Raw genomic sequence first — 21,807 nt, forward strand, 5'->3', positions numbered from 1 at the left:
AGAAGGTATCATCACGTTGCAACACTTGAAACATATGAGGCAAAATAATCAGTTTGGGGATGAAATCCTTTACCATTTTTATGTTTTCCATTTTCTTAAGTTTCTTATAATTGGAACTCAGACTGGGAATCAGAATAGAATTAATCAAGAGTTAAATTTACTGAGCACCTATCATGTGACTGACATTATGCTAAGTGCTGTTAAGAATAAAAAGAAATGTAAGATAGGGATTCTGTCCCAGATTGGGAGGAATTTCAGGAAGAAAACAGGATTTATGTATATGAAAAAATGATCAGACATAATAACATTAAACAAGGTGTATAATACCGTGGATTTCAAAGGAGAGTCAGAATTAAGCTCCAGTAAAATGCTTACTCTATAAACTTGAGTAATAGTGCTTAATATGTTTGCTCATTTTTTTGAGAGGGGTTTGAAATATTTTCCACCAACACTAAGGGAAGTTGAAGGAGATAACAATGGTAAATTGTTCTAAATAACATAAGGGCAAGGACTAAAAGAAATACCAACTGTATTGTGTTGTTATTGGGCAGATCCCATTATGCAGAGAAGGGAAAACCACAGAGTCATTTGCCTACACATTCATCTCCCTGGTGCAAGTGGGTATTGTTCTGTACCCCGTGGCAGGATTAGAAATACCGCCGGGGAGCAAGTACACAAAGTTGTTATGGAAACCAGAATGCTTCAGCTCAGAGTTATTTACAGAGAACTTCCAGGATGGTCACATTCAAGAAAATCAACTCTGTTTTGCTTTACTCTGTGCCAAGGCATCCCAATCAAATATCTCTTTCAAAGGGTCATTTGGTCAGTTGTACTTGGGCGACTGTGGATTCAAGGGTCAGTGGATGGGGGTCACATCACAAATTATAATTCGTATGTGGCATTTTTGTGTTACATGCTTGACACCTGTTCACACTTGCCTCAACCATTGTCAAGCATGCTGGTTTCCGTAAGAGAGGAACAGGTGGCTGGTGACTGACGCCATCTGCAGAGATGCATTTCCTCCACCGGAGCTGCTGCGAGTGTCAGCCGAGCCTGCGGCACCGCACGACCGCTCTCTCCACGTTCTCTCAACTCGCCTTTGAGGCTGGACAGTAACAGTGGCCCCGGCCATCATTTTTAATTGTGAATTGAGATTCTCCCAGCTATACAATAGAATTTTTGGGAAAAGCTTCTTCTTTTGAGAAAATGAGAATTTTCATAGCCTTTGAGGGATCTTTTGAACCGTTTGATGTTTCAACAGATGAAACTGTGGAGTCTGTCAAGCTGATGATAAAGGTACGTATTTTGTCCCTGAGCCACTAAGATGTGTATTAATTTTAACTACGCAGTGAAGTTTAAACTGTATGTGGGGTAAAGATATTATTGGGTACATTTTCAGCAAACAGGGAAGTAAAACTACTTGAAAATATCATTGTTTGCTTACATAATCATTTGTTAGATAATGTTAACTGTAAATATGCTAGACAGGAAAATTCTCAGGGGGGAAAAATGTTTAACTTCTCTTTATAAGATTCATAAGTTTGTGCATTGGCCAGATAGTATTACTGCAATTCTTCATAAAAGGAGAAAAACAAAACACTACCTCTAGGCTGGGTAAGTAGAACATGACAGTTATCAGACAATGGCTTGTGTGTAGAGCAAGCAACTATAAAGAACCAAAGGACTTGGGATGCGGAGGGGACTTTGGGGCTACAGTCTCATTTTGCATCCAGGAATAACTGCAGTTCAGAGAGGTTGACCATTTAACCTAGGATCATGGAGCCAGAATAAGAAATAATTTGGGTGCAGTACTTTTCTTAAAAGTTTCTTATAAATACTCACTCTAAAGTGGGAAATAAGACAAACATTTAGGAACTGACCATCAAATGGTATTTAACTGGAGATGATTTATTCCCACTTGCTGAGAAGCATTTATTGAATCTTAGTTGTATGATATTTAGTAATTACTATGAGCTCTAAAATCTAGATCTTCTAACATAGAGGCTCTTAACCTTTATGTGTCATGGATCCCTTAGGCGGTCTGGTGAAGCCTATGGACTCCGTTTTAAATGCATAAAAATGCATATCCACAAAAAGGAAACCAGTTATATTGAAATACAATTTTCAAAAATTAGAAAACAAATTGGCAACATGTGGGTTTCCTTATTAACACAGCAAGTGTTTGCAGTGTGTCTCATAACTACTACAGTTTCAAAGAAGATCAGTATAAGTATTTTGAGATATCTGCAGCAACTATAATGGGATATGAAGCTATCTGTGATTTCTATTGGTGACAAAGTCACAGGAACACGCAATTACGGCTACTTTAGTTTGTTGCCTATATACATAAGGAAAATTCCAATTTTATTTGGAGTTAATAAAACCCAAATACAGTTTTTCCCATCTAAATTCTATCCATAAACTTTTGGGAATATCTAAAGACTCTAGGTTAAGAACCCCTGTCTAAGACTTCTTCCTTCTCTCCTAAACAATTTTATAATACTCAGTGGAAAATGTAAAAGAAAAGAGATTACTAATGTAGAGATGTGCTGTTTTCATAATATGCTATTGATTTTAAAGGATTATTTCCACATTCCTCTCTCTGAAGATGAACAAGGCAGAAGGTATCTGGAGCTGACATATGCTGGAGCAGCTCTAAAGGACAGCTGGAGTCTTGCTGATGTTGGAATATCTTTTTGTTCAACTCTCAAATGCTTTGTTAAGGTATGATGGATGAACAGAGTAACATTTGTCCAAGATGTCTACCTCATTTTGAATAAATTTATGGACTTCCCTCGTGGCTCAGACGGTAAAGTGTCTGCCTACGATGCAGGAGACCCGGGTTCGATTCCTGGGTGGGGAAGATCCCCTGGAGAAGGAAATGGCAACCCACTTCAGGACTCTTGCCTGGAAAATCCCATGGACGGAGGAGCCTGGTGGGCTACAGTCCATGGGGTCGCAAAGAGTCGGACACAACTGAGCGACTTCCCTTTCTTTCCCTTTCTTATGGATAATTCAACTAAAGTGATTTCATAATTTAGCAAGAGGTTTTCTCTTCTTGCCTTGCCCTCTCTTCCACTTGTAAAACTAGTCTTAGGCAAAAATCCATGCAGTAAGGCAAACAAGGCATGGAGACTGGATAGAGTTCCCTCACTGACTCCTTTTTTCCCTTCCCTCCTCTTTCCCCATAAGTTGCCTGCCCCAAAATAGTCATCACAGAGCAACCCATAAACCAATATGGAAGCAAGACCGAGGAGCAGATCTAGAATACTGATGTGAGAGAAAGAAGGTTAAGTCACTTCTTTGGGCTTACAATGGATTATGGGAATGAGGAAAGGGAAGAAATTCTCCATAACAATAAAAATGAAGGGGCAGTTTCTACACTCAAATCCATCAGCACAGCCATTCATGAATTAGCTGTACGTACAAACGGAGACAGCATTTTCCATTTATACTGTGCATAATCAGTGGTGCTTAATTTGGGATCCATGGCTGGGCTCTAAGAACAAAATCCTAAAATGGCAAAATATGCAAAACTATGTACCTGGAGACTTTTAGGGCGAAGGATCCTTAACTTTTAACAATTTCTCAAAGAGACAAGCAATATAAGAGTTGCTCTCTAAGACAGAAATAGTATTCAGTACTAGTTCTCTACTCCATATGAAAACACCAACCTCAGGGAACATAGTAAAGTACATATTCTTGGCTAAATAGGGCACTAATTTTCTCATATTTAGCATTTAGAAAATGTTAATGGTAGCTAAAGCTAACTCTTTGTTTTCATGTATTTTACTGATAGACTAACTGGGAAGTCTATTTTTAAAAGGAATATTCTAAAATATCTACTATTATGTAGTAAAGATAAGTCACAGAAAAAGAAACATTGTTTGATCCCCATTTAGGTAAATAAAAAGACCATATTTTTATATGTGTTTTTAATATCTTATAAGCATTTGTTCATGTATTTTTAAAGTTTATTTTTCATTGCCACAACATTTGTTTATAATATTATATAATTTTAATGCATACAATATTATATTTCTACTTTCATAAACTCTATAACATGCTTGTCACTAGAAATTTAGTTTCCATTCATCTCTGTACCACTGATCCCCTTTACCCATGTCATACCCCTTTACCTCCACTTCTTCCTGTCTGCTAACCACTACTCTGTTCACTATATCTATGTCTTTGGTTTGATTTGTTCATTTTTTTTGTGTTGCTAGTTTGCTTTTTATATTCCACATGGAGTGAAATCATATGATATTTGTCTTTCTCCATCTGTCTGATTTTACTTAGCATAAAACCCTCTGGGTCCATCATGTTGTTGTAAATGGCAAGATTTAATCATTTTATGGCCAAGTAGTTCCATTGTACACCCATCCACACACACACACACACACACACACACACATAAATATATATATACATACATACATATATATGTATATACACACCACCCCCCACATCTTCTTTATCCATTCTTTTGTTGATGGGCATTTAGGCTTCTTTCCATATCTTGGCTATGGTAAATGATGCTGCAACGAACACGGGCGGGGGTACATATATGTTTTTGAATTACTGTTTTGCTGTGCAGAGGCTTTTTAGTCCGATAGTTTGATGTAGTACTGTTTTCCTTTTGTTTCCCTTGCCTGAGGAGACATACCTAGAAAGATACTGCTAAGACTAATGTCAAAGAGCATACTGCCTATGTTCTCTTCTATCCCATTTTATGGTTTCAGGTCCTACATTTAAGTCTTTAATCTATTTTGAGTTGACTTTCATGCATCGTAGGAGATATTGATCTAGTTTCTTTCTTTTTTCTTTCTTTCGCATGTGGTTTTCCAGTTTTCTCAACAATCCTTTCTCCATTTTATATTCTTTGCTCCTTCGTGTAAATTAATTGTCCATATATGTGTGGGTTTATTTTGGAGCTCTCAATTCTATTCCATGAATCTATTTTTGCCAATACCTTGCCATTTTTATTAATATAGCTTTGTAATATAGTTTGAAACCAGAATGTGTGATATCTTCAACTTTTTTGTTCTTTTTGTCTCAAAACTGCTTTGGCTATTCAGTATCTTCTGTAGTTCCATATAAATTTTAGGATTTTTTGTTGTTGTTGTTCTAGTTCTGTGAGAAATGTCCTTGGGACCTCGATGGAGATTGCATTGACTCTGTAGACAGTTTTAGTTATTATGAACATTTTAATAATGTTGACTCTTTTTTTCTAAATACTTAAGTGTGTATTATGAAGCAAGAACAACATTCTCTTACAAAACTATGGTAATACTCAAGCCAGGATTTTCAATATTGCTGAGATATAATTATCTAACACAAGAATTGGCAAAGTTTTGCTTTTTTTTTTCTTTGCAGGTTAGATAGTAAATATTTTAGGATTTGTAGGCCATATACTCTCTGTCACAACCAGTCAACTTTTAAAAAAACTTTATTGGCGTACAGTTGATTTACAATGTTTTGTTAGTTTCAGGTGTCCGATCATACTGATTCTTAGAATTTATGGAATATCTTTCTATTTCTTTGTGTTGTCTTCAGTTTCATTCAACAGTTTTAGAGTTTTCAGTGTACAAGTCTTTCACCTCCTTGGTTAAATTTGTTCCTAGGTATTTTATCCTTTTCATTGTGATTATAAATGGGATTGCTTTCTTAATTTCTCTTTCTGCTAATTCATTGTTAGCATTTAGAAATCCAACAGATTTTTTGTCTTTTCTTTGTTCTTTTTTTTTTCCCTTTGGATGGTAATTGTTCTGCTGGTTTCTGCCATACAACATGAATCAGCCATAAGTATATATATATCTCCTCCCTCTTAAAGGGCAAGGAGAGGGTGGGATGAATTGAGAGAGTAGCATTTTAATATTTACTTACTTATTTGGCATTACACAGAGACATTACTTTGCCAACAAAGGTCTGTCTAGTCAAGGCTATGGTTTTTCCAGTGGTCATGTATGGATGTGAGAGTTGGACTGTGAAGAAAGCTGAATGTCGAAGAATTGATGCTTGTGAACTGTGGTGTTGGAGAAGACTCTTGAGAGTCCCTTGGACTGCAAGGACATCCAACCAGTCCATTCTAAAGGAGATCAGTCCTAGGTGTTCATTGGAAGGACTGATGTTGAAGCTGAAACTCCAATACTTTGGCCACCTGATGTGAAGAGCTGACTCATTTGAAAAGACTCTGATGCTGGGAAAGATTGGGGGCAGGAGGGGAAGGGGATGACAGAGGATGAGATGGTTGGATTGCATCACCGACTCAATGGACATGAGTTTGAGTAAACTCCGGGAATTGGTGATGAATAGGGAGGCCTGGCATGCTGCAGTCCATGTGGTTGCAAAGAGTCAGACACGACTGAGCGACTGAACTGAACTGACTTATTTGGCTGCATTGGGTCTTTAGTTGTGGCACAGGGGATCTTCACTGTGGCATTTGGGTTCTCTTATTGTGGCACGTGAGCTTAGTTGCCTCAGGGCATGTGGGATCTTAGTTCCCCAACTAGGGATCGAACTTGCATCCCCTGAATTGCAAAGTGGATTCTCAACCACTGGACCATCAAAGAAGTCCCTAGAATTGCAACAGATTTTTGAAAGTTGATTTTGTACTCTGTAACTTTGTTTATTATTTCTAATAGCTTTTTTTGTAGAGTCTTCAGGCTTTTCTCTATACAAAATCAAGTCATCCATAAATTGTGACAGCTTTACATCTTCCTTTCCAATCTGAATGCCTTTCATCTCTCTCTCTCTCTCTCTTTTTTTTTGCTTAATTGCTCTGACTAGAGCTTCCAATACGTTGCATAAGAGTGGCAAGAGTGGGCATCCTTTTCTTGTTTCTTATTTTAGAGGTATTGTTTTTATGTTCTTGAAAGATACCTAATCATCAGAAAAGGAAATAAAAACAATTTCTTCTGCTTTTCTCCCTCTAATATTCAGAAAATTGTAGTATAATACATTTTAAGCAGATTAAATTCCATGTTATTTTTTAAATGTCTTTCAAGCAACTTAGCAGCAGCAGCAGCAGTATAAACTACAGAGAAGGCAATGGCACCTCACTCCAGTACTCTTGCCTGGAAAATCCCATGGATGGGGTCGCTAAGAGTCAGACACGACTGAGCGACTTCACTTTCACTTTTCACTTTCATGCATTGGAGAAGGAAATGGCAGCCCACTCCAGTGTTCTTGCCTGGAGAATCCCAAGGACGGGGGAGCCTGGTGGGCTGCTGTTTATGGGGTCGCACAGAATCAGACACAACTGAAGCGACTTAGCAGCAGCAGCCACAGTATAAACTAAGTATATATATACTATATAGTATAAACTTTTACTTAGTTAAGCACTGACTTTATTTTCATTATTTAAAATTTTTATTTATTTTTGACCAGGTAGTACATTCACATGGTGCTCAATTCAAATGTTACAGAAGGATATACAATAAAAAGTCTCTCTCTAACCTTTGGCCCCCAGTTTCCCTCCCCAAAGCAACCAATTGTTCATAATTTTACTTACAAAAATATTTCATAACTTCTGCCAATTAAGCATCATCCATCACAGTGATACAAGCTGCCTTTGCACTGAACTCTAAACTTTCCCTAAAGTTCTAAACTACTAATGACAAGAATCAAATGTAGAGGTACAAGACTTTTCCAGAGAGTCCAGGAAGAATAGGATTACAAGTCACAGGACTGGCCAACATGAAGGGTTTAGTTAAAAACTCAAGTTCCACAGATTCTTAATGATCTTTATTTTCTCCTTCTCTGGCAGAATTATATTTAGAGAATTTCCCCTGTGGCTTAGCGGTAAAGAATTTGTGTGCAATGCAGGTTTGATTCCTGGGTCAGGAGGATCCCCTAGAGGAGGGCATGGCAACCCACTCCAGTATTCTTGCCTGGAGAATCCCATGGACAGAGGAGCCTGGTGGGCTACAGTCCATACAGTTGCAAAGAGTAACTGAGCAACTGAGCATGAACGCATGCATGAAATAGATCTATGTATTTTCTTTATCGAAAAGTAAGACACTTTGTATGTACCTCTTACCATGGTGCCTTGGTTTGCTTGTAAAGTGGAAAATCTAATTTTACATTTGTCAATAATGGTTTGTTTATGGAATTGCTTATTTAACAGCATCTGACTTTCTTGGGTATAACTACCAGTGTTTCAACGTTCAGAACATTCAGGGAGGGATATTATATAGATAAATGCCTTTTTTATAAATAGATAAGGTGAGTCAGCAAGTTGCTGTTAATCAACGGTTACCTGCTCCTTCTCAGTCAAACCAATATGAAGAAGCATCACCAATTGGTATGCCTCAGTAGAACTTAAAATGTTGTTCAGTTGCTAGTTTAGTTAGTTCAGTTCAGTCGCTCAGTCATGTCCGACTCTTTGCCACGCCATGAATTGCAGCACATCAGGCCTCCCTGTCCATCACCATCTCCCGGAGTTCACTCAGACTCACGTCCATCGAGTCAGTGATGCCATCCAGCCATCTCATCCTCTGTCGTCCCCTTCTCCTCCTGCCCCCAATCCCTCCCAGCATCAGGGTCTTTTCCAGTGAGTCAACTCTTTGCATGAGGTGGCCAAAGTACTGGAGTTTCAGCCTCAGCATCAGTCCTTCCAATGAAGTCATGTCCAGTTCTTTGTGACCCTATGGACTACAGCACAGCTGGTTTCCCTATCCTTCTAAAATGGGTTAGTGAACTTAATATGGGTTAGTGAACTAAAATGGGTTAGTGAACTAAAATGGGTTAGTGAACTTAATACGGGTTTCCCACAAAAACAAAGCTATAAAATGGTGAAAATACAGAGTTAAAATAGTGCAATGAGAACTGTGTTCCAGCTGTGTTATGAATTATTTATTCAGTACATATGTATGGACAGTCCACTCTGTACTGGGTACTAGTCTAGGCGTTGGGTGACAACAATGAACAAAACTCAAGCAATAGTTTCCAAAATACCCAGGTCAGAATGAAGGAGGCAAATATTTATGCATATTCTGAAAAGTAGCTTTTAAACTTATTTTTCTAACATCAAATAGCAGTTAGTTAGTTATTAAGGGTGATTTGGGGCTTTGCTGTTTTGTTTGTACATTCTGCAGTTAATTCTAAATATAAATTAAAACCCAGATCAAGGGCTAACTTTAGGGAAATCAGAGTAATCATAAAAGAAATAAGAAATAACTATCACATAAAATATAATTTTTCTCTCTTCCTCACTATCTTTTTATTCAGATTTCATAGGAATTTCTTCCTGGCTATAAACATCATATGGATTAGGAGCCTTGATGGAGCTTTAGGAAAACAGGAGCATGATGAAAGACAAAGGGTGACTCCTATGTCCTTTCAGTGTTTACTGAGGGAGTTTATGAGGAGCTGTTGAGGAAAATGGTTCCAAGCACTTAAAATTCAGCGAGCAGCTCTGCCTGCAGATTAGCTCAGCAGAAGAGAGCTGAACTGCTCCCAGTGATCTGAGTCCCTGAAATGGACCTCAGATAAGAGCACCACAGCCTAAGTGATCATCAATAACACTACTCCTTAAAGGCTCTTTCAAAGATATCCGCATGTTGCTCACATTGTGGCAATGTATTATCTGGGAGGTGCACAACGAATTTCATGTATTACAAACCGAAGCAGGGAGGGGTTCCTGGAGAAACCCAAGGCAGTTCTAATAGGAAGAAGGGGGAGGGGAGCAGGAGTTGGGCAGGGGAGCAGTGACTGGCTGGAGCAGGCACTTGAGGAACCTGGAGGCAGGCCACCTTCTCAGTTTTGCTCAAGGCCCTGTGAAACCAGTTACTGGGACCCTGGGTGGCAGCTCCGTGAGCTGACACCTGCTGCGGCAGCATCAGGCTAAAGAAAAACAAGATCTTCCTGAATCCGCTAAAGAGAAAGTTAAGCCAGTTTCTTTTTTGTTGTTGTGGTTGTAAAACGAAAATTTTAGTAACCTTTCCTTCCCACCCTTTCCCCATTTGCCCCTATTGCTACATTTTTTTAGTTCTGGTCTGATTGATTTAACTGTCTTAACAGATTATTATTCTCCTAAACATTCCTTCTTAACTCTTGGATATCTGAGTTCCATTTTAGATTCCAAAACAAAAGGAGCAAAGGAAACTTTTGTCACTTTTATTTAGTGAAAAGTGAAAGTGAAGTCGTTTAGTCATATCGGACTCTTTTCGACCCCAAGGTATGTAGCCTGCCAGGCTCCTCCATCCACGGGATTTTCCAGGCAAGAATACTGGAGTGGGTTGCCATTTCCTTCTCCAGGGGATCTTCCCGAGTACTTCCCTTTTTAAAGCAGTAAAAGTAAATACATGAGTTATTTGAAAAAAAAAAAAAAAAGTCAAACCATACAGAAGAGGAAGAGCATAAAATGATAAGCAAAATTCTACCCTGAACTCAGTCCCACTCCCCAGAGACAAGCTCCTAGAAAGAATTTAATTGGCTGAGGTTTAGAATCCACAGTATTTCCATATTAAAGTACATCATGATGGAGGAACTGTTACTAAACTAACACCTCCAGAAGCAGAGCATGGGATATATGATCACCACTCCTCTTGGTATCTGGGCCCATAGGTAAGAAGTAAGAAGGGACTCAAAGCCCTGCCAAGTCTCCTTCACTTTTCTCAAAGCCATGCTAAGTCGCTTCTTTGTGACCCCATGGACTAGGCTCCTCTATCCAAGGGATTCTCCAGGCAAGAATACTGGAGTGAGTTACTATATCCTACTCCAGCAGGGCTCACAAATATCTTCAGACAGAAGCATGAGACTCAGACCAGAAGTCAAGGCACCTCAATGGCTCTTGCTTGCGACCTTAGTACCCGTGCTGTAGGAGCTAGAGGCACTGAGAGCAACACTCCAAGATGTCTGTCCCTCGTCCCAACCTCCAGATAAGACGTATTCCTGAGTCCTCTCCTTTTCTCTTCCCTTAGGAGGAAGATAAGCCCACTCTCTGTGTGTTCAACGCTGTGACCCAAGAGACCATGGCCATCAGGGAGGACATTTCCCTTCTTGATAAAAAAGTGTCTGATCTGAGAACACTGATAGCTCTGAGATGTGGCTTCCCCGTGAGTGTCTTCTGTCTTCGGACCCCAGAGGGACTGGAGATGTACGACTGCAACCTGATCAGGGACTACCAGACAGAACTCGGTACCCCCACGACGTGTGATAGCACGTACTGCTCGGCACTCGGGTTCTTAGATACCAGATGCACAACAGGAGCAGGGGTTGTTTCTAAACTAAAACCTCTATAGGTGCAGTGTGGATGTAAATTATCAAATTTATGTAAATTACCCCACTTCTTTGGGGGGGTATCCCTGGTGGTCCAGAGATAAAGAATCCACCTTCCAATGCAGGGACACGGGTTCCATTCCTGTGCAAGGAACTAAAAGCCCCGTATGCTTTGGGGCAACGAAGTAAGCCTGCTCACCACAACTAGAGAACCCTGCACGCCGCACTGAAGACCCAGCACAGTGAAAAAAAAACAAAAAACAAAAACACCCCTCTTTGTTGTCTGGGTCTGTAGACTAAGAAATAAGAACCTTCTCACAATCTCAAGAGCTTCCCCAGTGGCTCAGTGGTAAAGAATCCCCCTGCGATGCAGGAGATGCAGGAAATGCAGGTTCAATCCCTGGGTTCGGAAGATCCCCTGGAGGAAGGCATGGTAACCCACTCCAGTATTCTTGCCTGAAGAACCCTGTGGACAGAGGAGCCTGAAAGGCTACAGTCCATGGGGTCGCAAAGAGTCGGACATGACTGAGCATGCACGCACCACACTACAGAAGTGGCATTTGTCTTCAAGCAGCTTATGACCTAGTTATTTAATGAAATGACAAAGGATAAATGAGAAAACCAGGGTGACTTTTCTTCAGGCTTGTGCTGCTCAGGTCATGATTAGACACTTTAGAGATTGAGGAGAATTCAGAAATGGCCTGGTCCAACCTCTATTTTTGTTTTTGTTTTTGTTTTTTTGGTTGCACCATGTGGAATGCAGGATCTTATTTCCCCATGAAGGATCAAGCCTGTGCCACCTGCAATGGAATTATGGAATTCTAATCATGGGACCACTGGGGAATTCCCCCAATCCCTAATTTTTTATAGATTTAAAGAAAACAAAAAGATTCTATATGCTTAAATTACTTGCTCGGGGTATGTCAAGGATAACACACTTTAAAATGATCCTCAAAGAAGGAGGTGCTGAAGTTGACATAAGTAGACAGGAGTCAGAAAATGATACAGAAAACTGTCAGAGTCAGAAGCAGAACAGAGATTCTGCATTGTCACAGATGATGAAGAAGAGACTACTGGAAGCGGGTAAAAGACCAAAGACAGTGTATGATTAAAAACCTTTTGTTCTGGTTTAAAGGTCATTGGTGAGCTCAGAGAGAGCAATTCCAATAAACTGGATGGAGACAGAAAGGTTGCAGGCATTAAGAAGAAGATAAGTAATCCAGGGATAAAAGGCTCTTTTGGTGATAGAATGTCTGAGAATTAACTTATCAAGCATTGATCAAAGCTAACCATTTCCTAATGTTTGTGATTTTATAATTTTATGACTTCGGGTTTAGTGACACGTTATATAGGTCCAAGAGACACAAACATGCACACACACACATATACCTTTTCTTGAATCAACCTATACAGGACAGAATGATGCCATTTGGTACTTCTCACTGTGAACACCTCATGGCATGTATTCATGGCCCAGACTGAGCATATCACATCTGAGAGACTATGCCAAGAAAAGGGTCCTGTCAGCTCAGGCCTCGAAATCTAGGTGGGCTCCAGGGCCCCTCAGACAGACTTTAAGCCACTTAGAGACCTACTGTGCCATTTTAATGCCTTTTATATATGATAAAACTGAGGCTCAGAGAAGTTAAGTGACCTTGTTCAAGGTCATATGGTAATGAATAGTCATCTCACATTCAGGGTTGGACTCTTTCCAACAACTTCTACTGTCAACCCAGTGTCTTTACTGATACGTATTTGTGGCATCACTGGCTCGATGGACGTGAGTCTGAGTGAACTCCGGGAGTTGGTGATGGACAGGGAGGCCTGGCGTGCTGCAATTCATGGCGTGGCAAAGAGTCGGACACGACTGAGCGACTGATCTAATCTGATTTGATCTGATTTGTGCTCTTTAAGTTCTGATCAGTGTTCTGTTTTGATGTCCATTAAGGGAAACCCAAGCCAGAGACATGGTTTCCACATTCAGAAAGAAAAAGCCCAAATCGGACAGGCAAATACTGTCCCCGGAGTATGCATGAGGAATCCAGGAACTTGGGATAGAGGGACCACACAGGGAGAGGATGGAGACATTCCCTAGAACGGGCCCTGTTGCTTGCACTTGCTTTTCTGCGTAGCTGAGGCATGGTAGATGGGTTTGGGAGTAGAGAGTGGGTGGATCCAGGTTTTGTAAATATATACAATTTGGGGAATCCACTTAAAAAAATTAAGAGTAAAGAATTAGACAGTTCATGTAGGAAGAGTCCTTTAAGTCTCATTAGTTTTACTTTTGGTTATAAATTTTAGTTGTATTTTCTGGAGCAACAGAACACTTTAAAAATAAGTTGCTATTTTCTAACAGAATTCCTAAGCTTATGAAGGAATTTAATGTGTGACAAAGGAGGCATTACAGCTCAATTGGGATGGAAAGATTATCTAATAAATGGTGCTTATTAACTCGCCTAGAAATTTGCTAGAAATTCCCAAGTTAAGCATTAAGAGAAAAACTATCCATTGTCACCTTTGATTTTTGAGAAATTAGAACTGCTTTACTACAAAAAACTGAAATTAATAGTTAGAATACCTGTAACATTTGTTCATGTAAAATACTCTGCTGGTGAGGGTCCTGGAATAGGCAGGTAAGTCTGGATTAACAATTGGTAAGATGGAAGAAGACAGAAGGTGAACCTTAGGGAGATCCAGCAGCGCCCCAGTAGGTGAATCATAGCACCAGGAATTTTTTTTGTTTTGTTGTTTGGTATTTAGTTGTCAAGTCCTGTCGGACTCTTTGAGACCCCATGGACTATATAGCCTGCCAGGCTCCTCTGTCCATGGAATTTCCCAGGCAAGAATACTGGAGTGGGTTGTCATTTCCTTCTCTAGGGGATCTTCCCCATCCAACCCATGTCCCCTGCATTGCAGGCAGATTCTTTACTGCTGAGCCACCAGGAATCAATGAATGAATGACAGAACAGGTAGGAAATGAGACAAGCTGGTTGCTGACACTGGAGCCTCTGTCAACATGTAAGAGAAATCTAACCCCAGAGACTGGGATTCAGAATAAGAATTCTCCAAGTTCCAAGCTCAGAGAACAGAGATGGGATCTCAGTTCTGAAACCCCAAAGGTAGAGTAGGATGCTGAGACTTGTGCTCTGAGGCATAAGATGTGGACTTGGTCTCTTATTCCTGGAGGAATAAGGCAAGTTACTAAAACAGGACAACATCTGAGCAGGATGAACAGGAAGAGCAACTTTCCACCAAACTTCTGAGCTGCTAGCCTGCAACCTTAACAAGTCCTCTGCTACTGAAATTCAGACTGTTCCAGTCATTCGAATGGAGACTATGTGGCCTCACTGTGGAGGACCAAGGGGCCTGGGGTAGAGTACTAAGCTAAAGCTTTTCAATGCCATGTGTGAGTGATTTTCATAAACTAAAAAGATAGTAAGTCACTTAAGTTGGGAGATAATATTAATGCACTTGGTACAGTGTTTAAAGTTTCTTGTTTCTAGTGCTAGTCATAGAAATCCAATATTTTATTTTAAGATTTTCTCTTGATGTGGACCATTTTTAAAGTCCTTATTGAATTTGTTACCATATTGCTTGTGATTTTTATGTTTTGGTGTTTTGGCCACAATGTATGTGGAATCTTGGCTCCCTGACCAGGGATCAAACCTGTACTCTCTGCATTGGAAGGTGAAGTCTTAACCACTGGACTGTCAGGAAAGTCCTCAAATATTTTACAAGAAAGTTTAAATACAGCAAGAAGCTTTAGAGAAACAAATCTATTATGTCGGGGATGATCCGTGTTTTGGAAAATGTTTATTAAGGCATTTCTAGAGTGTATTTGTAGAACTGCTACTCAATCTCTACAGAATAATTCCATAACTCTCCAGCAAGAGACTGAGTTCTCCTAGCTGAGGCTAGGAGCTTTGAGGGTATTAATGCAGATCAGGCTCTGTGAGTAAACACATCGTCAACTAGGAATCAACCCACAAAGGACAATAAGGCCAAGGTCAAGAAATCCTAGAGCCAAGAGTAAGGGCAGAAGAGCCCCACTTCAAGACTACAGATTGTAACATTCAAAAGGGAGGGATCAAAAACAAAACAAACAGCAACAACAAAACCACATAAGAGGGATCAGCAGGAAGAACATATACTTGTGTGGGTGTCTACCTGTGAAGTGGAGGCAAGAAGGGCAAGAGCAGAGAAGCAAGAAAGAAAGAGAAGAAAGGTAACTGAAAAAAGGAGACTTTCTAAGCATTCAAAAGAACCCTAGAGACATGAATTCCAAGCCAAATTCTACTCCCAGCTCACCGAGTAATTCAGGCAATTCTCCATGGGCTGGTCTTTTAGGATCTTTTTTTCTTTTTTTTGGCTGTGCTGGGTCTTTGAGAGGGCTTTATCTAGTTGCAGAGAGCGAGGGCTCAGTAGATGCCCTTAGGCATGTGGGATCTTAGTTCCCTGATCAGAGATTGAACCCATGTCCCCTGCAAATTCTATACCTCTGGACCACCAGGGAAGCCCTGGTGGATCTTCTTATCTTCAGCCTTTTGTGACTCTAAGGTTACTACTCTTATGAATATTCTACCTTCCTTCTTTCTCACCTACAAGTATTTATGGTGAACCTGTCTCAGCCTGAGGATATGCGTGGATGAGCCTAGTCACACACTGTCTCATCATCACTTTGGCATGCAACTTCTGGGGCCATCATATTGAGTCAAAAGCAATCAATCCATCTGCTGTCCAGTGACCTCAGCTCTCCTAGCTGAGGCAATTAGAGTCTCACTTGGAGACAAGCATGACAGAGAGGACAGAACAAGGGCCCACGAGCCAGATTGTCCAAGTCCAACACCGGGTTCCACTACTTACTGCTTATGTAAAACCTGGGGGTCACTTCATCTTACAGTGCCTCAATTTCCTCAGCTGTCAAATGGAGAAAATAATACAACCCATCACTTAGGGTTGTTGTGAATTTTAAATTATGAAATTCTTCATGTACTTAGAACATATAATAAGCATTCAGTGAATATTAGCTATTCATATTCAACATATTACTATTATTATTATTAACTATCATTCTTGTGAATTCAAACCGGGAAATGTAAAGAGACAAAACCGGTTATCAGTAGGGGTGAAAAATGAAAAGCATCAAGAAGTAAGGTTCAGTTCAGCTCAGTTCAGTTGCTCAGTCATGTCCAACTCTTTGGGACCCCATGAATCGCAGTATGCCAGGCCTCCCTGTCCATCACCAACTCCCGGAGTTCACTCAGATTCACGTCCATCGAGTCAGTGATGCCATCCAGCCATCTCATTCTCTGTCGTCCCCTTCTCCTCCTGCCCCCATTCCCTCCCAGCATCAGAGTCTTTTCCAATGAGTCAACTCTTTGCATGAGGTGGCCAAAGTACTGGAGTTTCAGCTTTAGCATCATTCCTTCCAAAGAAATCCCAGGGCTGATCTCCTTCAGAATGGACTGGTTGGATCTCCTTGCAGTCCAAGGGACTCTCAAGAGTCTTCTCCAACACCTCAGTTCAAAAGCATCAATTCTTCAGCGCTCAGCTTTCTTCACAGCCCAGCTCTCACATCCATACATGACAACTGGAAAAACCATAGCCTTGACTAGACAGACCTTTGTTGGCGAAGTAATGTCTCTGCTTTTCAATATGCTATCTAGGTTGGTCATAACTTTCCTTCCAAGGAGTAAGCATCTTTTAATTTCATGGCTGCAGTCACCATCTGCAGTGATTTTGGAGCCCAGAAAAATAAAGTCTGACACTGTTTCCACTGTTTCCCCATCTATTTCCCATGAAGTGATGGGACCAGATGCCATGATCTTCGTTTTCTGAATGTTGAGCTTTAAGCCAACTTTTTCACTCTTTCACTCTCCACTTTCACTTTCATCAAGAGGCTTTTGAGTTCCTCTTCACTTTCTGCCATAAGGGTGGTGTCATCTGCGTATCTGCAGTTATTGATATTTCTCCCGGCAATCTTGATTCCAGCTTGTGCTTCATCCAGCCCAGCGTTTCTCATGATGTACTCTGCATGTAAGTTAAATAGCAGGGGGACAATATACAGCCTTGACAGACTCCTTTTCCTATTTGGAACCAGTCTGTTGTTCCATGTCCAATTCTAACTGTTGCTTCCTGACCTGCATATAGGTTTCTCAAGAGGCAGGTCAGGTGGTCTGGTATTCCCATCTCTTTCAGAATTTTCCACAGTTTATTGTGATCCACACAGTCAAAGGCTTTGGCATAGTCAATAAAGCAGAAGTAAGGTTGGTTACAGCAAATCCACAACATGCCAAAGTTGTGATAGGACAGAAACTCTGGAAGTAAGCAGGGCAGCCTGTCAGTGGAGAAAGGAAGGCACACAAAGAGACCTAGAGGGCATGAGAGAGAGAGATCCTGGGACCCATGGGAGAAATGGCCCATTTTGAGAGGTCTCTTGGTTCCTTAGAAATCAAGATGTTGTCATTGTCTCGATATAATAAGCCCCATTTTCTTGAGGGTCTCCTTGCAACCCAAGAGCATAATTGAAATAGAGCCCATAGACTGGATGAAACATGATGCTTAGGCTCAAAGAGTTCTCTTTTAGTGTTTGTCAACTGGTAATTCAAAAGCAAAAATGTATGTTCAATGACAAATGTTTCCAAGTATTCTATGGTAACCAGCTGAACAGTCATTTATCCTATTTGGAGAGATAAGAGGATGGTGCAGTCAAAGAGGGCTTCCTGGAGGAGGTGATGCCAGGATTGCATCGTGAACTATTGAGAGGAAAGTGGGAGAATCAGAAGAATTTTAAAGAAGGGATAGCAAAAGAAGCCACAAATCCAGAAACAGCCTGGGGTACACAGAGAAACACAGGATAGTCTACTGAGCTACTAAGGGTTAGGAGGGCAGTACACGGCCAGAACGTATTTGAGCAGTGGGTCAGAACTTCATTTAACACGTATTTACTGATCATCCACCATGAGCCAGGCACCTTTCGGGAAAACAAGCACAGAGTTGTGAGCAAGAGTAGCAAGTTTCCAGGGACTTCCCTGGTGGTCCAGTGGCTAAGACCCAATGCAGGGGACACAGGTTCAATCCCTGGTCATGAGACTAGATTCCACATGCCACATCTAAAGATCTTGCATGCTGCAACTAAGACCAAAGCCAAATAAATAAAAGTCTTTTTTTTTTTTTTTAACTAACAAGGTTCCTACTGTCTTGAAGCTTGCTTTTCAGTGGGGAAGGCATGCATCATCCAGTAAGCAGAAAAATATCCAATTTTAAATAGAATGAAGAACTATAAAAGAAAGCAGAAGGGAATAGAGAGTGGCATGGTAAGGTGGGGAGAGGTTATTGTAGATGGTTGGCTAGAGCAGGAGATGACATCCGAGCAGAAAATTGAATAAAGACGGGAAGGCTGTGGGGAGCTTCTCAAGGTAGATTTAGGTGAGAGATTATTTAGGCCTGAAATAGGACAGAGCTGTTTGAGATGGAGGTGAGAAAACAAGAGTAAAACTGTCAGGTCTTAGTGATTGTATGAGCTTCCCAGGTGGCTTAGTGGTAAAGAATCTGCCTGCCAGGCAGGACACACAGCTTCAATCCCTGGGTCGGGGAGATCCCCTGGAAAAGGAAATGGCAACCCACTCCAGTATTCTTTCCTGGAGAATCCCACAGACAGAGGAGCATGGTGGGCTACAGTCTATGGGGTCGTAAACAGCTGGACATGACCGAATGACTAAAGAAAAACAAGTGATCGTGTAGATGTTGGGGGCATGAGAGAAAGGAAGGGATGGAGAACAACTCCCAGGTTTCCAGTTCAGGCAAGGAAGGAAGATGGTGGTAACACAAACTCAGACACGGGACAGGAGGAAAAGCAGGTTGTGGGGGAAAGGCTGTCTTTCACAACAGTAGGTTCTAGCATGATCCCTTGGCTGGAGATGTCCCCGGCAGAAGCAATCTGCAGCTGGAGCAGAGGCCTGCCTGGAGTTGGCGGACTCAGGGGTGAGGGCACAGGGGTGATCAATGATGCCATCAGTGGCACTGAGGTGGCCTGTGAGTCAGCCAACAAACTTGGAGTGGGCACTTGTATCCTCACAGAGGACCATCTGTGAGCACTCAGCAAGTGGCAGGTGGTGTGGCGAGTCCTAAAGGATCTTCCTCTTTAGTAGGCCATGAAAAAAAATGTCCAAACAAGTAAAATGATTTCAAGTACTGATGATAGGGACTATGAAGAAGTAAAAGTAAGGTCACAGCATAAGGGGTTTCGGGGAGGGTGGGTTGTGGCAGAGATTGCTTTAGCCATGGTGACTGAAATGGTCTTCTGTGAGGATACAATGTTGAAGGCAAAGCTGAGTAAGAAGGACACTGCCCTGTGGACCTGGATAAAGCCCCTTTGAAGCAAAAGAAATTGTAGGTCTTTCCATCCTCGGATGGGAGTGGACTTGATGTATCTGAAGAACAGGTGAAAGGTCAGAATGGCCAGAACAGAGTGAGGGAGGCAGGCCGGAGGCAGAAAGGGCCTCTGAGTGGGTCAGATGGGGAGGAACCCGTTTTTGTTTTTTTCTCTTTCTGGTCGCACTGCAAAGGTTGTCTTTCACAACAGTAGGGTTCTAGCATGATCCTTTGTCTGGTGACGTCCCCAGCAGGAGGAATCTGCAGCTGGAGTCCAAACTCCAGCCAGGGGATCTTAGTTTCCCAACCAGGGATCAAACCCATGCCCCCTGCAGTTGGAAGCATGGAGTTTTAACCTCTGGACTTTCAAGAAAGTTCCCAAGACTGGGTTTTCTCCTGAGGGAACATGTAGATTAAGGGCAGAAGCCTGAGGAAAGATTCTTGGGAAACACCAGCCTGAAGGACAAAGGGAATGTAGTCACAAAGCCAGGAGTAGGCAGGCTTTTGCGGAACAAGTGATAAATCCTCCAGCTGCAATGCAATTATGTTCATAATGCAGAATGGCTCCTGTTTTGTGAAGGATACAATGCAAGGATCGTTCATCTTCACCCATAGCCCACAACATAAGCTAAAGGCCAAGAAGTACATATGTTCTGCACCATTGAGTTTCTCTTTCAACATAACAGCTTACATTTACATGGTGATGTATAGATCAGCAAGGAATCAGTGTCCACAGGACTACTTTAAGATAGCTGCAGAAAGAAGTCCAGCATTGTATGCTTTCACTGTGCAGATGAGAAAATGCCAAGTATAAGCTAAGCTAAGCTAAGTCACTTCAGTCGTGTCCGACTCTGTGCGACCCTAAACACGTCAGCCCACCAGGCTCCCCCGCCCCTGGGATTCTACAGGCAAGAACACTGGAGTGGGTTGCCATTTCCTTCTCCAATGCATGAAAGTGAAAAGTGAAAGTGAAGTCGCTCAGTCGTGTCTGCCTCTTAGCGATCCCATGGACGGCAGCCTACCAGGCTCCTCCATCCATGGGATTTTCCAGGCAAGAGTACTGGAGTAGGGTGCCATTGCCTTCTCCAAATGCCAAGTATACAGAAGTTAAAAGTTTTTCCAAGTTAATGTAGGCCCAAGCTAAAGACAGCATCTCTCTTTCTCTCTCACTTTTAGGCACCCCCGTCTCCTTATTCAAAGGCTACTTTTCATTTGGCACCCAGTTCAGGCCAGTTTGGAGAAAGCTATCATCAGATGTATTTTGATCACCAAACCCTGGTGACTCTAACCGTCTCCACCTCTCTTTATCCACAGGCACAACACTTCGCTTGGATGTCTGGGACGGATGGAAGGAGTTTCTGATGGGTTGTCTCCTTGGACAAAAACTTCAAGTCCAACGCTATTTATCAAATGAAGGACCAATCCTCAAGTACGAGATAAAGCAAATGCTAAACTAATCAATTTTTCCCAAACTCTCATAGGACCTCTTTAGCTGGGGTGTTGCTCCATGAAAGTTCCCCTTAGACATTTTTATTGCAATATATTCTGGAATAAGACAGCAAGGATGCCACCAGGGCTGAGAGCCTTTGGTGATGAATTGCAATTCAGGAAGGCTTTCCTTATACTAACAATCTAAATGGGAGACTTCACTTTGGTTTGGATATTAGACTTTTAACAACACTTTTTAAAGGCTACCAGAATAAGTGCCTTGCTACTCTTCTATTCAATTGTTCTAAAAACCACTGATTGCTAATTGATTGGCTTAAAATATCCGTGATCTCTTCCTAAGCTATCATGTAACTTATCAAATTACTTTTAACGCACGCTTTTAAACTTTTGCCGCACATGAAGTGTTGCCTGTGCTGCTGGAGCAATGGAGGAGGGTAGGCTCAGAGAAGCAGGTGGACATTTTAACTTATCTCTGCAGCCAGTAGCTTCCCAGGTGCATAAACTACCTTTTAGGTTTTAATGCAGTGGTATTTTTGAACAGTGCCCCCTTGTGGTGATTTAATCATACTTTACAGATGTCCACACACAGGAGGCTGTGAGGTGACAGACTGGAAAGCCAGTTTTTGAAATTTTCTAAGATATTCAAATAATTTGGGGATAATTATGATGCTCTCTTTGCATGCTCTGAATGCAAAGAAACATTTCATTGCTTTCAACAATGCCTATTTGTTGAATACTTTGTTGCAGACATTGTGTTATACT

General features: G+C 41.3%; 1 protein-coding gene across 2 annotated transcripts in view; it reads left to right on the top strand.

Annotated features, from left to right (window-relative positions):
• Positions 1-729: 729 nt before the first annotated feature.
• ANKUB1 (ankyrin repeat and ubiquitin domain containing 1) overlaps positions 730-21,807 on the top strand; it is a 32,131-nt gene continuing 11,053 nt past the window's right edge. Inside the window, exons 1-4 of one of the 2 annotated variants that reach the window (XM_006063114.4) lie at positions 730-1,296; positions 2,581-2,724; positions 10,926-11,142; positions 20,911-21,025. In XM_006063114.4, the coding sequence (XP_006063176.3) occupies positions 1,207-1,296; positions 2,581-2,724; positions 10,926-11,142; positions 20,911-21,025 (566 nt within the window). In that variant the 5' untranslated portion in view covers positions 730-1,206. Of the gene's footprint in view, positions 1,297-2,580; positions 2,725-10,925; positions 11,143-20,910; positions 21,026-21,807 lie in introns of those variants that run through there. The other variant, XM_044946109.2, reaches the window with a different exon arrangement.

The sequence above is a fragment of the Bubalus bubalis genome, chromosome 1 (genome assembly GCF_019923935.1).
Source record: "Bubalus bubalis isolate 160015118507 breed Murrah chromosome 1, NDDB_SH_1, whole genome shotgun sequence".
Taxonomy (NCBI): domain Eukaryota; kingdom Metazoa; phylum Chordata; class Mammalia; order Artiodactyla; family Bovidae; genus Bubalus; species Bubalus bubalis.